At 33.7% G+C, this 16,103-nt stretch overlaps 4 protein-coding genes across 5 annotated transcripts; 1 reads left to right on the top strand and 3 right to left on the bottom strand.

The window, feature by feature from the left end:
* Positions 1-1,380: 1,380 nt before the first annotated feature.
* LOC123196839 (B2 protein) lies at positions 1,381-5,447 on the top strand. The gene is made up of 6 exons (XM_044610978.1): positions 1,381-1,514; positions 3,318-3,890; positions 4,224-4,324; positions 4,584-4,667; positions 4,773-4,883; positions 5,003-5,447. Exons 2-6 carry the CDS (start codon positions 3,332-3,334, stop codon positions 5,045-5,047), a joined length of 900 nt encoding a protein of 299 aa, XP_044466913.1. The 5' UTR covers positions 1,381-1,514; positions 3,318-3,331; the 3' UTR covers positions 5,048-5,447.
* A 576-nt stretch (positions 5,448-6,023) lies between these two features.
* On the bottom strand, positions 6,024-8,564 carry LOC123196844 (transcription and mRNA export factor ENY2-like). The gene is made up of 5 exons (XM_044610984.1): positions 8,408-8,564; positions 8,149-8,236; positions 7,944-8,038; positions 6,707-6,783; positions 6,024-6,482 (listed from the first exon to the last, which is right to left on the bottom strand). Coding segments are annotated over exons 1-5 (336 nt in total). The 5' UTR covers positions 8,410-8,564; the 3' UTR covers positions 6,024-6,408.
* A 434-nt stretch (positions 8,565-8,998) lies between these two features.
* LOC123196843 lies at positions 8,999-11,424 on the bottom strand. Of its 2 annotated transcripts, none has more exons than XM_044610982.1 (3): positions 11,216-11,424; positions 10,603-11,124; positions 8,999-9,690 (listed from the first exon to the last, which is right to left on the bottom strand). In XM_044610982.1, the coding sequence occupies exons 1-3, from the start codon at positions 11,268-11,270 to the stop codon at positions 9,119-9,121; spliced, it is 1,149 nt and encodes a 382-aa protein (XP_044466917.1). In that variant the 5' UTR covers positions 11,271-11,424; the 3' UTR covers positions 8,999-9,118. The 2 variants fall into 2 exon arrangements, with proteins under 2 accessions (XP_044466917.1, XP_044466918.1); XM_044610983.1 differs by having other exon boundaries at positions 10,603-11,121; positions 11,216-11,421.
* Positions 11,425-13,082: 1,658 nt separating this feature from the next.
* On the bottom strand, positions 13,083-14,570 carry LOC123195624 (pentatricopeptide repeat-containing protein At2g36730-like). The gene has a single exon (XM_044609437.1). The coding sequence runs from the start codon at positions 14,492-14,494 to the stop codon at positions 13,148-13,150; it is 1,347 nt and encodes a 448-aa protein (XP_044465372.1). The 5' UTR covers positions 14,495-14,570; the 3' UTR covers positions 13,083-13,147.
* Positions 14,571-16,103: the final 1,533 nt, after the last annotated feature.

Below are 16,103 nucleotides of genomic sequence, written 5' to 3'. Positions count from 1 at the left end.
ACAAGTAAGATTTGAGTAAGCTCAAAGCTATAAACTTGCATATCTAGCCGAGTACTCCTTATACACAGAAGCAATTCATTAAATTTAAATCAAATTCAAATTTATTTTAATTTAAATTTAACTCAGTTTTAATTAACCTATCAACAACGGAAAGGTAGTAGCTCTTTTCTTTCTTAAGCCCAATCCATAAACCGTTGGGCCTCCAAGACTAAAATGGCTACCATCATCACATTGGTCACCTTCCACTGTCAATCAAACAGGTAAAACCTTATTTTAAAACTAAGAATATACCATAATTATTTAATCAAATATAAAATAAAAAGGGACATTCTAATTTATGATGCTGATCCGTCACCGTTTCAAGTTACATTTCAACCGATTCCACCAAGTACATATAATTCAAATTCAAAAGTGAATGGTCGGCTGCTCACGAGACAAAACACAGCAACAAGAGGCTTGTGATGCTTTAATTAATAACTTATCGACTACTTGCTCTCTAAAAACAATTAATATGGACGGACTCAGTTTCTTATAATAAATAATAAAATTATGTATATTTATTTTAAATACATAAATAAATAAATATAATATTATTTTATAATATATATATATATATATGATTTGCCAACTAATTTCTCACCGATCAATTTGTGATGCCATGCCACCACTACAATACTTTCCCACTTCCTCTACGATGACAGCTATGCTTTGCTCTCTTAATGACCTTATTTATGATATACTTTACTAAAGCTACGTCGTTTTCCCGTCAATTACCTATGATAATCAAGCTGACTTTGAATTAATAACGTTATGACTATATGAGTGTTTGACAGAGACATGAAATCGAGCGCCGAAGATTTCGGTGATATATATAAAGTTATTGACGTCTAATGATCAGATGGCACAAAGTTACTCTTCGACTAACAATATTTCTTATTTTTAATCCAAATTATCTAATTATATTATAAAATATATAAATTATAAAGAAAAAAAAATAATTTTATATTATAAATAATATGGTTATATTACATGTTATTGAATATAAATAATTTAATTAAAATATATAAATTAAATATAATTTGAATATACGAATAATATATTATTATATAATTAAATAATTTTGAATTAAAAATAAAATAATATTTAATTATATAATAATTTATTATTTATATATTTAAATTGTATATAAAAAATATACACAAATAATATTATTTTAATATTATCCACTAAATATTAATTTTTGAATTTTTTCGGATGAAATGATTTAATCGCAAAAGCACAGCTTTGATTCAAAAATCAAGGCCAATTGTTCACAGCCACAAAGTAACAAAACAATAAAAAATAAATTCAAAAATTCAAAAACAAAGCAGAGTGGCAAAAGCCACAATTACACAACTTTGGAGTGGCATTCCCGGCATTACAAAAAATAGATACGATAAATATCCTTACGCATTTTATCTCTCCTTCTTTGTGCTGTGTCTCGCAGGTGTCACAGTTTGGCTGAGATAGTAAAGGTAATCTCTCTGTCTCTCTCTTGGATCCCTGCATCTAGGGTTCTTTGTACTTAGATTCCATGTAATTTCTGCAGCTTTTTCGAGCTCCTTTGTTTTCGCATTTTGAAATCGATTACCTTTCCTAGCTTTGATATTTCTGTACAAGTCTTTCTCTTTGTTAGATTCCTCAATTTTGTTCGGCTTGTTACTCTTTTTGTTGTTGATTTTGATGTTTATGTGTAAAGTAGTTTGCTTTGCGTGTTTTTTGTGAGTCGATTAGTTCATGGTAGACCCATATTAGAAGATTTCATTTCTTTTTTTTGTTTAAGTAAAATCTGGTTGACCTTGAGTTCGTATTTCTCCCTTCCACTGTTCGTTTTTTTTTTTTAAGTTTAATATTTGTTTTGTACCGTTTGGTTTATGAAAAAATCGTTGATTCACCAGATGTGAAGAGTCTTGACTTAAATTAATCTGGCTGATCGGTCTGATTTAATCTTTATAAGATTATTTTTACTCTTGAAGTATGCTTATTTATTCGGCTGAGCTTTGGTGTTGATGTTTTGTAATTGTGTGGTTAGAAATTGAATCCTTAATGTATCTCTGCTCTCTATAATATTTACTTTTTGTGTTTTTTGGATTCTGTTCATTGAGTGTTTTTGTGGTTTTACGTAGTCATTCTTATTTTGACCTGCAGAATTTTGGAAACTGAAATAAATAATGGAGTGTCTTTTTGTTATTGCCATCTTTATTCCTGATGTATGAATTGAATTTTCACCCTATAATGCTAGGAAACTCTGGGAGGGTTTTGAAACGAAACTTCCTGATACCCTATACGAGAAGTGTCAAGACACAAATACACAAAATTCCAAAACATGTTTCTATTTTAGAAAAGTGTTTCTCCAATTTTTTTTTTTTTTTAAAAAAAACCTAACTTGGCATGACAACTTAATTGGTGGCTGAGCCATAATTGATGGCAATGGTGGAGTTGGAGCCCAAGGAATGGTGAATCAGGGGAAAGAGAAAATGGATAGTTAATCATGGTTAGGAGAGTAACGGTGACAGTGTTGGCAATGAAGGAGGTTGAAATAGGTAGTTCATCAGTTAAAACGGTGAAAGTTTAGGACTAAGTTGGTGGGTTCTTTGTAATTATACTTAATTTGTGGAGACTTTGAGAGAGAGAGTCTTGTAAAGTGTTAATTTTTAGCTGATGAAGAGGCGAGAGTTCCAGGTTTCAGTTTAAGAGTTGTTCTTTCAGCTTCTAAGGCCATGTTTGGTCATAGGAAATTTTAATTTCTTTTGAAGGCCACCTACAGCACACATAGTTTATGTTTTCACTTTAACTATGTATCTTTACATGAAAAAAGAAATTCTAAGATATAATATAATTCTTTATTATGTTTATCATAAGATATAATAAAGTATGATATATTTATATATCTCTTAAATGATAAATACAATTTGATTTGAATTTAATTTGTTTTTCTTTGTCATTAATTATATTTTATTTTATAATTTTCTAATTAATTGTAATAATTTTGTAAATTATTTTATTTAAAAATTATATAAAAACAATATTTACTTATAGACACCTATATTTTTATTATTTTTTGTTTCTATCACGTTGCCGTTTCCTATATTTTTGAGAAATATTGTTTCGCTGTGTTCATTTTTATGTTTTCATGTCTCGACGTTTTCGTGTCTGTGCTGCTTAATTTTCACCTAGTGGAACATATGATATTGACATTCTCATTTAGTAAATGCCATTTAATATTAGGTTGTATTCTGGACAGGATAACTGATGTTTTTGTTGATATTTTGATCCAGGTTTAGTTTGCAAGATGGACAACACGCACAGCTTTTGGCAATTGGGTGATGAGCTTCGAGGACAATCAAAAACCTCAGAGGATCAATCGTGGTTAAGAGCTGCCTCAAGGTTGGCTGAACAGACAAGATTGAAGGGGGAGCGCATGAATAATCTTGATCTTTCAAAGGGCACGACAGAATCAAGACCAAGGGATAAAATTATGTACCATGAAGATAACAATTATGAGAACTTTAACTTTAACTTCAACATGCTGAATTTGGACTCCAGAGTTGCTGAAAACATGAGCAAAAGTTCCTTTAGGAATGGTATTTACAACATGAATGCAGTGTACCAGAAAAACAGTGGGCACAATATGGGAAACCTGATGGTTAACAAATACAGTGGCAATAATCTGAGTGTCAAAGAGGCTGACAACAATAGCAATAACAGCAATGATAACAACAGTGCAGTTGACAAAAGGTTCAAGACTTTGCCAGCAACAGAAACACTTCCACGGAATGAGGTGCTTGGAGGATACATCTTTGTCTGTAACAATGACACAATGCAGGAAGACTTAAAGCGTCAGCTATTTGGTAATTATTATTTATTAATATTATTTTCAAATGTCTTATTGTCTTTCTCTTTCAATTAGTCAAAAATACCTACCCATGTGAAGTACTCATATTTTTCCAACCATTTCATCGGTAGAGAATTGATAATATTGATAATTTTTTACTTCAAACTTAATAGATAATGTACTTAATTTATGCTAAAATGTCAAGCATTATATGTCTAAATGGCTGTGATTTTATATCAAACAATGCAACATAGCTTTCTGTAAACACCATAACATGCATTCTCTATTAGACTTTGGTTCCTTTATTGATGTGTATAATTCTCATGCATCTGCTATTTTCATCTATTAGGTTTGCCTCCGAGATACAGGGATTCAGTGCGGGCAATAACGCCAGGCTTACCTCTGTTCCTTTACAATTATACTACTCACCAATTGCATGGAATTTTTGAGGTTTTTTCCCTAATTCATTCCTTTTTATTTGATGATAGCATTAAAATTTGGAAATGTTTAATATGCTGATGTATATTTTTGGTAAGTAATATGATGATGTATTTATTAATAAAGAAAAGATGTACTGAACCAAATAGGACAAGTTTTTAAATGGGCATGATTAGGCAAGTTGTGTATTTTTTCGTTTGGTCTTCAACTTTATTTTTTCAGTAACTTGTATGTCTTGAACAACTCTGCTTCCTTAAATGTTCTTGTATAGGCAGCAAGTTTTGGAGGTTCCAACATTGATCCAACAGCCTGGGAAGATAAAAAGTGTAAAGGAGAATCAAGGTTTCCTGCTCAGGTAAAAATCAGATTAATGATTTTTGAATTTCTTTCTCCTGTATCGGGGGAACTTCACTGACTGAAGCCTGTTCTTTCTCCTTTTTCCCAAAAAAATAATAACTAGGTAAGGATCCGTGTTAGAAAACTATGCAAGGCATTGGAAGAAGATGCTTTTAGGCCAGTCTTGCATCACTATGATGGCCCAAAGTTCCGTCTTGAGCTCTCAATTCCTGAGGTACATTCTATCTTTCCTTTATGGCTTTCTCCTCCACTCAATTTCTGTCTCATGTGAGTTTTTGTAGAAACTGGCTTGCGATGTATCTCAGTCATGAATTTTGTGTGCCGGTTTTGCAGACCCTGGATCTGCTAGACCTTTGTGAACAGGCGGGTACTGCATGAGCAAATTGTATTAGCAGATAATGCAAATGTAGTAGGCTGTGTGGTGGATGTAAGCTGCCGGCATTTCACCGATTTTCCTTAAGAGCGCAAGCTTGGGTTCTAGTCTGTGTTGTATGAATCTTCCTGGGAAAAGTAGGAAACTTTGTGTGAGCCAACTGAATAAAATATAAAATTTGTGTCGCATGGAGGTGCTTTTGAAGCATTTGCCTTAATGTATTGTGGAATAGTGCTATAGTCTTATAGATAGACACCCTATATGTTAAAAGAGAAGAATGAGGACCTCAAAAAGGTTAAGGCCCGAACATCTCTACTCTGTGCCTGTAATCTGTGTTTTGACACTTACCTTCTGCTTGTAATGTTGTTTTGCATAAAAATGGAGATCACAATAACCTCATGGAAATTCCAATCTTTTAACCTATCTTTAATCTAATCTCTGTCATGTGTAGATATATGTATACATTTTTGAGAACATAATTAGATACATAAATAGTGTCATAATTATCAATATTTTATGATATATGATATATATTATATAATATGATACGATAAAGATGAAAAATGATATATATTATTAAGTGTATCAAATTAATACAATATAATAGTTATATTATATTATATAATATATATTATTTATAAGAATAGATATATGTTTTTTTAAAAATAATAATATAATAAAAATATATAAAAAAAATTTAAATTTTTAAATTTATCTGTAATGTTATTTAAAATAATATTATATTAATTAAAATTTTGTAAATATTTTATTTTTTAAAAATTGTGTATTTAATATATAAAAGAACATATCAAATTTCCAATACACAATTCAATTATTATAAGTGATATATCGTATAATTATATATTATTTTATTTTTAATTTAAAATTATATAATTAGGTATTGATTCTTTATTTATGTTATCAAAAGTTTATATACATTAGATTTATGATACTGTTTCTATCTTAGCAAAGAGATCGAAATTTGACGGACCAGAAAAATGTTTCAAATATCAAATCACGGTTACTCGTAAGTACACACACAGATGGATTTGAAATTGAATAAGACCGGAACAACTAGTAACTGAGACATTGGAAATTTGAGCTTCAATAGGAACACCAAAGCCTAAACTTGGATGATGAAACCCTATGCCAAACATCAATTCCATGAAGAAACCTGTCTATTGCTTTATTAAGCAGCATCTGGGCTCCCTTAAAGCTGCTGCACATTCTGCTATTCCATTATGAATGCAGCTTGATCTACCCTCTGAGAAATCTGTGGATAGGACTAAGAGACAACTTCCTTACTGATTCAGCAACATCTTTGAGATTCTACGACAACTTCACGCTAGGAAATTTGTACTGGGATTTAAAAAGCGGCGGACCCAAGAAAAGTACGGATTCTTTGCAACAACTCTGCCTTTATTGCATCAGGAATGGAAGCTGCATGGAAAATAGTTCATTAGTTTCAGAGTTGATGAATAACACAGAATCACAATAACAATAGATCAGGTTCCATTAATCTGTTTTGTAAGAAAAGAACTATCACACTGTACAAGTCAAATTCGAGAAATTAAATTCCTTTTTACTGCTTGTTGACAATCAGAAATTTAACAGATCAATTGCCTAACAAAATCAAATTCCCTTTCATTAAAAAAAATTCTCACCTCTGCCCTTTGGTGTAATTACGTGTACAAGGTCATCCACAGTAACATTATTTCTCCCTTTCTTCTTTATATATGCCCTACAAAGTCAGATGAGACAAAAACAGTTTGTCACAGGGAACTTGATAAGAGAAACTCAAATTCATTGGATGTGTGATGAGCAAAACATCCATGTTTTGGGAAGTCACCAGAAGTTTATGATTTTAAGAATACTATGTCCAGCCAAATGTTTCAAGTGAAGTATGCATTATATGGCAGAGTTTCCTAGAACTACAGGAAGCACCTGAGTATCCTCATCCTTCTACCATGTCCACACAAAATGGCTGAAAAGCTATCTTCATTTCCACCAAAGACAAAGTAGCTTCACACCATCCATGGCACAACTCAACAATTGCTAATGTATGGATAGATACGAGTACTCAATACTCTCAACAACCGCATAACGAAAGGCAGTGATTAGCAAACTCAACATATGTTCCTCATACTAATAGATGATTGATATCAGGTGACAGACCTACGTGATGGTGTCAAATGAAGCATATCAACTGGGGTAGATGATATCCTCAGGGTATTACAAGAATCTGTTTCTCGGTTGTAGAAAGGATCATGCTTCTCTCCCTGCCTAGCAATGTGGTCAATATATAGCTCATGAAAGATCGGAAATTTCTACTTGAGAAAAATCATATGGTGCATGGCAGTATGACTCTCTTGATTTTAACTTCACAGACATCCTTTTAAGAAAGGAACCACAAGTAAGCAAAATTTCATGGCTCCAAAATCTTAAAATTTATATTGTTGAAAGGAAATTCTTTAACTGAAAAGATGACATATTTCAACGCTACTGTTGGTCTACCTAACCTAATCAAGGCCATAATAGTCAAATTAGTAACTTCATAGGGTAAATGGCTCATTCATTCATCATCAGGCACAAAACCTTCTAATACATCTAATTCAATCATATTTTCTCACTGGCTAGAATATTCTATATGTAATCATCTAATAATCTCCAACATTTTATCTTGAACATATCAACAACTTCTATCCATATTTGATAAAGAACTTGCAAACCGAGAATTTAAACAATACTAACGCTGCAAATATTCACTATAAAACAAACAATAAAAAAGACATCAAATCAATAACGCTAAACTAGAAACCAAGGTGGTTGGATCAATATTTTATTCAATACAAAAAAAAAAATCATTTACTAATGATATTAGCAGTTTAATCAAACTAAAACCTGCAGAGAGCTTTCATTTCATCTTTCCACCCACAATCTACAAGCCTTTCTCGCAGAAGTTCCATTAACCTCTCTTTTTCTCCACTCTCAATTAACTAGAGATGATATCCACAATCAAAAACAAGAAGAAATATCTCAATCCAGAAAATTGCTCATTACAAATTCTCGGTAAGTTATTGTAGCAAAAAGAAGGAAGAGAAACAACCTTAATGTTAATGATTTCTTGAAGAGAAAGATCTTTCGACTGGTCCTCCACTGCATCTGGCGTGGGAGGTCGATTCACAGAATTTCTCCTTTTAAACGAAACAAACAGTTAAGCTACAACATTTGTAAATCGTAATTCTAAAATTTCGATATCAAGATGACTGAATTCTTGGAAAAGCTAAAGCTTTTACTTTCAAGTGACGAATTTTTCAATAAATAAATAATTCAACACGAATTCAAGAAGATGGCAGAGTACTTACATGTGTAAATGGCCAAGCAAAGACAAAGCTAGAAAATCTCGAACAATCAAAGAGTGGTTTATTTATTTATCACCGGAGGAGGAAGGAGGGTTTTATCTAGAAACGACGTTGTTTAGAAGTAATTGATGATTGAGAGCCAATACGCACCGTTTTATTTTTTTTTCCAATATTGACCATATTTGAAGGGGGTAATAGAAAAAGGACCAACTCACAAACGAGTAAGCTTTCTAACAGACAAACCGCAGACTGACGGCCAAAAGACTTATTCCGGCCTAGGGTTTGGTTTATTCTTTAAACTCTGGCCGTGAAATTTTTAAGACTCAAATACACATTCTTCAATTAAGATTCCTGTTAGTTTGCTCATCTAATTTTATTTGATGCTCCAACAAGAGGTGGTCATCTCTGTTCTAGTGAAATTAGTTGGGGGCTGGCCATCCCTGGCTGATCAATTAAATGTGGATGCATTTTGGATCAGAAATGCTCAAACAAGGCAACTCTCACATTGCAGTATTATTCAGCTCCAAGAGGCTTACCATTTTGTGCAGTATCATACAGCTTATCTAAGAGTTGAGCTCTTTTTACTAGTATGGAGAAGCGCAAGATAAAAATTCTGAATTAAACAAATGATGCTTACAAGAGGCTACTAATCTTAGCAGAAGATAAAAGTTCTTGTTCTCTGATTAAAAAACGTGTAATACCATCATTTCTTAATCAGAGAACTACGGCCAGAACTAAAACATAGATTAAAATCTCCAACTTGAGTTGTAGTTTCAGCCCATGAGAGGCACGCAAGACTACTTCATCAATTATAGGCCCACACAACACACCATCTTTGGTCTGGTTTGTGCTACCACTGAGAAAACTGATCGGATTTGGACCGGAATCTGCTTTGAACGGCACCGTGTAATTGAAGGCTGACCCTTTACCTGAACTTTGAATGCTAATATTTTGAGCAACCGGTCCTGCTTTAACCATTACCGTGAGCTTTCCATCGCATCCATCTCCAGCGTCCCCCACTGTAAAATCCATATAGTATGATGAACCCTGAGTGAGCATTATGTCTATTTGTATGCCAGTTGAAACTCCTGAGACAAGCTCAACTGCAGCGTTGCCTTCAGGGACAAAGAATTGCTTGGAGTTGATATATTTGACTGTTCCTATCACTGCCCACTGCGGTAATGCAGACTGAACAGGACTTGGTGCTGATTCAAGTAAGATTCCCTCAGTAGAATTACTCAGGAAATCCGGGCCAACTTCAAAACCTCCATTCAGCACTAGGTTATCTGCATAGACGAACCATAATAGAAAGCAAACCTTCAAAATGTGAGCAGTGGAATTTATTTTCCAGATTCTTATTATATGTGATCTGTTATAAATATAACAAAATAAATGAAAAGGAAGAAGCTTTGAGAGAGATTTATAATGAAACAAGAAATGAAAGCAAAATGAAGTGAGAGATAGATTTTTCCAGATAATTCAATTACAAAGGATGAGGGGGTATTTATAGAAAAATTTGGCTGCCCCTTTAGCCAAGGAAAGTGGCTTATTACAAGGCAAATGTCCACCAAGGCAATAATGTAGCTCACCATCAATTTAATGCATTTACACCCAAACTTTTCCTTTTTCTCTTCATGTGGTGGATCTACATTTGAATCATTAAAAGAACAAAAAGTGATCTGGGCTTGTATTTAAAGCTGGCAACTGTTTCTCAATGGGAATGTGACCCTTGTTTAATAGCTTAAAGTTTTAGGTCATGCTATCGACAATAAGATTTCAAATTCAAGTCCTATTTCAAATGTGTTAGAATCTCAAAGGCAAGGTACAAAATTTGATTCTCATATTAGAAAGTATGAATTTCTTATTTAGGATTTATATAGTTTGAGACTTTCCAATATCCATAATTATCTTTTGAGATGTGATTCTCTTAAAATTCATGTAATTTAGAATCATAATGTCTCTAATCTTAATAGCTAGCTTGAGGTGTGGTGGGTGTTGGGATAACAAAGTGTAGTGGTATGTTAGTTGAGTTCTCCAATCTCAATACCTACCCTTTAAGGTGTAATCCTCCCAATATTCGTATCAAAATGGACAAAATCTGGAGATTAATCTCTTCAATTGAGATGAATTTTTCTCTAAGGTATAACAATGAATGTAAGTTTAGCTCCTATACTTAGCAGAGTTAGAAATTCACATACCAGTGGCTTGAACAAGTGTTGTGACGGTTTTGAGAATCAGTTTATCAATTACAGGCCAACATGTTGAATTGACATCTGATTCTGAAGTTGAACTTTCAATCACAAGGTTGATAGGCTCACCCTGATTCCATCTGCCCAAGTAGTGACCATAGCTTTCCCAGCTCTCCTTCCCATAATGCTGTTTCAGAGAGAAGACTCCGCTACTATCAGGCGCCGACACTGCTAAATCTGCATTGACCGAACAATTCTGGCCACCTGGGGCCAGTATGAATGTCAGTAGATAGTTCATGTTATCACCAGTGGCAATGAAAGTCTGGTTGATCTTCCCATCTTGTCCCAGCTGAATGGCATGCCCATTATCAGGCAGTTTCACCTCTTGACTGGCTGTTACATATTGGACTGTTCCTTCGAAGCTCCATCCGGGAATCGTGTTGTCTTCATTGAGAAGAACATATGGGGTTGAGTAATTTGCTGACAAGTTTGATGGTGGGGATTCAAAATCTGGATTCTGCAGAAGATCTGCTGTTCATGAAGCACACAGAAAATAAAACAAATATCAGAAATATTATAGAAGAAAGAAACATTAGAGGATTGGAATTTATTAAGATTTCACCTGCAGACGTCAATCCTATGAAAAGAAGCTTGAGGAAAATTATTTCAGTATGCATTTTGCTGCTACAAAAGAGAAGAGAAACACATTCAGAACATTTGTGGTTACATGACAATTCATTAATTTCATTTCTGAGCGAGATAATAGGATTTTGCACATGTTGAAAGCGTCGTTGCCTTTGAATCACAGGTCTCTAAAGTAAACTCTAGGAAGCTTCCCATTGGTGTTGGAAGATCTGTTGACTTTGAACATATATATATATGTATGTATGTATGTATGTATAAATTTATTGTTTCTTTTTTTATAATTTCCCTTCTGTAAGTTATTATTGGTATAAAAGTAAGATTGGTGCATAAATTTAAATATAGATTTATCCACTTCACTATACGTAACCTATGTTATTTATATTGTTAGTTAATATCCAAGATTTTTATATCTTTTACAAAAAAAAGAAAATCTAACTTTAAATTATATAAAGGCCAATAGACAATTTCCTACCTATTAACTTTCAAAAAACTAAATATTCACTCATTTACTGTTATAAATAGAGTTAAAATTGTCATTTAACTAAAAATATTAAAAAAATAAAATATTATTACGTTTTTCCCCTACTCAAAGTTTGAAAAATTGCTATTTCCCCCCTAGGGTTTCATTCTTTTTCCGATAACATTCTCCGGCCGACCTTCCGTCTATCAGCACTCCCTCCAGCCTCCATGACGAAGAAGCGGTCATGAAAAGGCCACGAAGATGACAATTGGAAGCGACGTCGTCGAAGATCCATCGTGTAATGGATTGTCTGAAAGCAACGTCTAACACCAACGATCTCCAACCAAGATTTAAGGTTTTAAACCAAGAAGAAGAGAGAAGTTGGAAGGGAGAGAGAACGCGACCGGAGACGACGAACTCTACTGTCTTTGGTGATAGTTTTAAAACCCTAGGGGAAAAATGTGATTTTTCAAATCTTTATAGAAGGAAATCAGATTTATGAACTTAGGGGGAAATAAATTATTTTTTATTTTTAGTGAAATAATAATTTTACTCTTATTCATAACAGTAAATAAGTGGATATTTGAGTTTTTAAAAGTTAACAGATGGGAATTTGTCATTTCATTAAAATTTGGGTGGGAAATTGTCTTGGCCTTATATAAATAAGACTAAAAATTATACATATAACTGATATTAATAATAATAATAATTGAGAATTGACAAAAGCATAGAATAAGAGTTAAAAAAGAAGAGTAAGAGCAATCACTCTTACCATCACTCTACCCTCGGTTTCATTAATTTTTTAACAAATTTTAACTAAAACCATAAATTGTATTATAAAAATAAACAAATATTCAATAATAATGAAAAATTGATGAAATAATAAGGTTAAAATTAAAGTTATTCATATTAAGAATAAATCACATCTAGCCTACCCTAAGAAATTTTAAAATTTTGGGTTCAATTCTTATAAAAATGAGTGACAATGTAAAAAAATGTTTACTTGTTTGAATTAAAATGAATTTTTTGTTGGATTACTTTGATTTTTAATTGTATTTTAGATGAAATTGTAGATGAATCTTAGAAATTCAGTGCAAGAATATGAATTAATACAGAAGAATAATACATAGTCAATTTTTAATATGGTTTAATCAAAATGTCGAGATTTTGCATCCACAATAATGATATTATAATTTGACAACAATAATCAAATATTAAAAGTGCCTTTGGTTTAGTCACTTTGTTATTGAGAATTTATGTTAGAGGTGTTTAGAGTGGCATGTATAACTATTTGTGAAATGTTGAAATATGTGGTTTGACAGGAGAGTATTTGATCTGAAATTGTGATCCCCAAAAATTGTGGGAAGTTGGGATTGAAACATGATTCTTGAAAGACAGACTTTATTACCTATGATAAAAAGATCAAGAAAATTTTGAGTCTTCCATGAGTCAGACAACATCATCTACAAGGCTCCACCCAGGTGTTTTCTTAAAATTCCCTTGTTTCATCACCTTCCTCAGCCTCATAACATCTTCCCACCTCCCAGCCTCTGCATACAAATTAGACAAAACAACATAAACCACATGATTGTCAGGTTCCAAATCCATCATCTGTTTCACCACTCTTTCAGCAACCTCCACATTCCCATGATATTTACAGGCTGCCAAAAGAGCTCCCAGCATCACCACATCAGGCTTCCACACCATTCCTTTCATCAATTCCTCAGCCTCTTTCACCTCCCCACTTCGACCAAGAAGATCAACCATACATCCATAATGCTCAATCTTGGGTTCAACACCATACACTCTCTTCATGGAACCAAAAATTTCACGGCCATCGTCAGTCAACCCGCCATGGCAACAAGCAGATAAAACTCCTACAAATGTTACATCGTTTGGCACAATTTGCTCCTCCTTTAGCTTTCGAAAGAGATTAAGAGCTTCCTCAGCATGCCCATAACTAGCTAACCCACAGATCATAGCATTCCAAGTAGCAATATTTCTCTTAGGCATGGAATCAAACAACTCTCTAGCCCTTAAAATTGCTCCATTTTTCGCATACATATGCACCAACGCGGTGCCAAGAATGACCCCTGTTTCAAGCCCTCTAGTTTTGATAAAAACATGAACTGTCTCCCCTAGTTCTAAACAGTCCGACTGTGCGCACGCAGATAAAACAGAAGACAAAGTCACGCTATTGGGTACAAATCCTTCTGAAATCATTTGATCAAACAGCAACAAAGCTTCATTAGCTAAAAAATTTTGCGTGTACCCACATATCATCGTGGTCCATATAGTCAAATTCTTGTTAGTAAATCTATCAAACAGTCGACGGGCAGTGTGTATATCACTCGAAACAGAATAGCTTCTCAGTAAACCGTTAACAATGTGCAAATCTAAATCCAACCCAGATTTTAAAACATGGGTATGAACCTGTGAACAACAATTTAAAGAACGAAGGCTCGCACAAGCCTTGAGAACAAAAGGAAAAGTGTGCTCATTTGGTGCGAAACCATTTCTCCTCATATTTATATAAAGGGAAATTGCTTCATCTGGGTTTTTATTAATAGCTTGAGCTCTAATGAGAGTGTTCCACATGAAGTTATTTGGGTTTTCAATTTTGTTGAAAAGCTTTATAGCGTATGAAAGATGGCCGGAAGAAGATAGAGCACAGAAGGTAAGTAAACGACTGGCGGCAAAGTGGTCGTCAATGCGAGAAGAAATGATCATTTGAGCGTGGATTTGCATCAGTTGGTGCATTGACTTGCATTTGTCTGCGAGAAAAGAGAGAGCCATAACCACAGTGCCCGCACCCGCATGATCAGTTTGATTTCATTAATTAGTCCTGTTTATAATTATTTCCATTGTTCATTCGGTTTGGGCTTGCTCGAGCCTTAACTGAAAATCTTATTTGAATTAATTCAATTCGTACCTATGCGTAGATATAAGTTTAGAGTCATAGTTGATGTTCCACACAGCACTCAAATTGTCGCTAAAGCGGCATGCTATCTTTCTGTTCATAGCAAAATTACACACCATTATACTGTTAATACGTAAGGAAGCTCAACACACACACGCGCGCACGTGCGCACACATATATATATGGTATGACTACTCAACAAAAGCAAATGCAAAGTAACTTTTACGAAGATAGAAGTTGCAGAGATAAATTTCATGAACCTGTGATTTTCAAAACAAAATAGGTGGAAGTAATATGTACTGAAAAAACCCAGAGAGAATTTACTGATAACCCATCGTATTTGAGCTTAATAAGGAAAATGAAGAATCTTGAAATTCCTTAAGAATCCAAGGCTAGAAATACCTCCCCTTCGGGGTCATACCCCCAACACCTTATTCTTGGGATCCCAAACTCACACCATTCAAGCTATCCTTGGGGTCTTTGTTTATTTTCTTAATTTTGTTAAACATAAAATTAGACTTCAAGCACATGTAAAAGAACTAAGTCTGACATTGTTGAGGGTAGCAAGAGATTTGCCTTAAACTCCAAGTGAATTTTTGGCATTTAAAAACTTTTATTATCAAGTAGTAAGGTGTCAAATGTAATAAAAATTCCTGGTCTTGGTTTCAGTAACTGCACAGCCTGGAAGTAAAGTGGCAACAAAATACTTTCTAATCACCCTTTTTACTCCTCTAAAATTCCACAATCTTTGCTGTTTCAATCTTCTACTGTGCTGTGCTTGTTGTGGGTATCTTCCAAATCTTTCTATTATTATAAATAAATCAGAAATTATGCAAGTGAATTTAGTCACGTTTGTAAAGATGAGGCGTCATATGCTGTCGGCTACAGACACTACAAGAAAATTTTCTCTTCAAATATTTACTTGAAAGAAACCCAAGGGAGAGTTGAATTCAGCTACTCTACTCCACTCCACTCTGCATGTATTTACTTCAATTCAAAAGGACCCCTCAAATTTTATCCTTATCTACATCCTTCCACTACCTGTGGTCTTCAACTTACTTGAAGCTTTTAATTATGGCATTGGAAACCTGTCTGCAAGACCAGCTCATGGATTGGTGGCTCACCCCATTATGGCTGTGGTCACTCAAACTTATTGAAAAACCATTTCAGTCACATGACGTTTTTATTTAGATGCCATAGCAATTTAATATTATAAAAGAAAAGACAATTCTGAGCAGTCTCATGTGTGTTGCCATTTTCATTTTAGGACAAATTAATTTAAGAAGCTTGACTTGAGTTAGATTCCCAGATTGTTTAGCTTCATTCAGTGGGTGGGGGGTAAATCTGAAGCATTCTATGTTGAGAAAAGTGGGGATCTATCAAGCATGGTGAAGATTAATATATTAAAATTCTTGCACCATGTTATCTGACAGATTCTGATAAATTTGAAAGATTTTGATCTAACTTTGGGTTGGATTATTCTGA

The sequence above is a fragment of the Mangifera indica genome, chromosome 14 (genome assembly GCF_011075055.1).
Source record: "Mangifera indica cultivar Alphonso chromosome 14, CATAS_Mindica_2.1, whole genome shotgun sequence".
Lineage (NCBI taxonomy): Eukaryota > Viridiplantae > Streptophyta > Magnoliopsida > Sapindales > Anacardiaceae > Mangifera > Mangifera indica.
This window is presented reverse-complemented; position numbering and strand designations above follow the sequence as displayed.

What these genes read in the sequence shown, in the direction of transcription:
- LOC123196839 (XM_044610978.1), top strand. Translation starts at nt 3,332, where the DNA reads ATGGACAACACGCACAGCTTTTGGCAATTGGGTGATGAGCTTCGAGGA. An exon ending in AATCAAGGTTTCCTGCTCAG is followed by an intron (nt 4,668 to 4,772) that starts GTAAAAATCAGA and finishes AATAATAACTAG; the next exon opens with GTAAGGATCCGTGTTAGAAA. An exon ending in TTGAGCTCTCAATTCCTGAG is followed by an intron (nt 4,884 to 5,002) that starts GTACATTCTATC and finishes CCGGTTTTGCAG; the next exon opens with ACCCTGGATCTGCTAGACCT.
- LOC123196844 (XM_044610984.1), bottom strand. An exon ending in GAAATGAAAGCTCTCTGCAG is followed by an intron (nt 6,784 to 7,943) that starts GTTTTAGTTTGA and finishes CTGACTTTGTAG; the next exon opens with GGCATATATAAAGAAGAAAG. An exon ending in AATTACACCAAAGGGCAGAG is followed by an intron (nt 6,483 to 6,706) that starts GTGAGAATTTTT and finishes TTTTCCATGCAG; the next exon opens with CTTCCATTCCTGATGCAATA.
- LOC123196843 (XM_044610982.1), bottom strand. Translation starts at nt 11,270, where the DNA reads ATGCATACTGAAATAATTTTCCTCAAGCTTCTTTTCATAGGATTGACG. An exon ending in CATAGGATTGACGTCTGCAG is followed by an intron (nt 11,125 to 11,215) that starts GTGAAATCTTAA and finishes CTTCATGAACAG; the next exon opens with CAGATCTTCTGCAGAATCCA. An exon ending in AACACTTGTTCAAGCCACTG is followed by an intron (nt 9,691 to 10,602) that starts GTATGTGAATTT and finishes TCGTCTATGCAG; the next exon opens with ATAACCTAGTGCTGAATGGA.
- LOC123195624 (XM_044609437.1), bottom strand. Translation starts at nt 14,494, where the DNA reads ATGGCTCTCTCTTTTCTCGCAGACAAATGCAAGTCAATGCACCAACTG.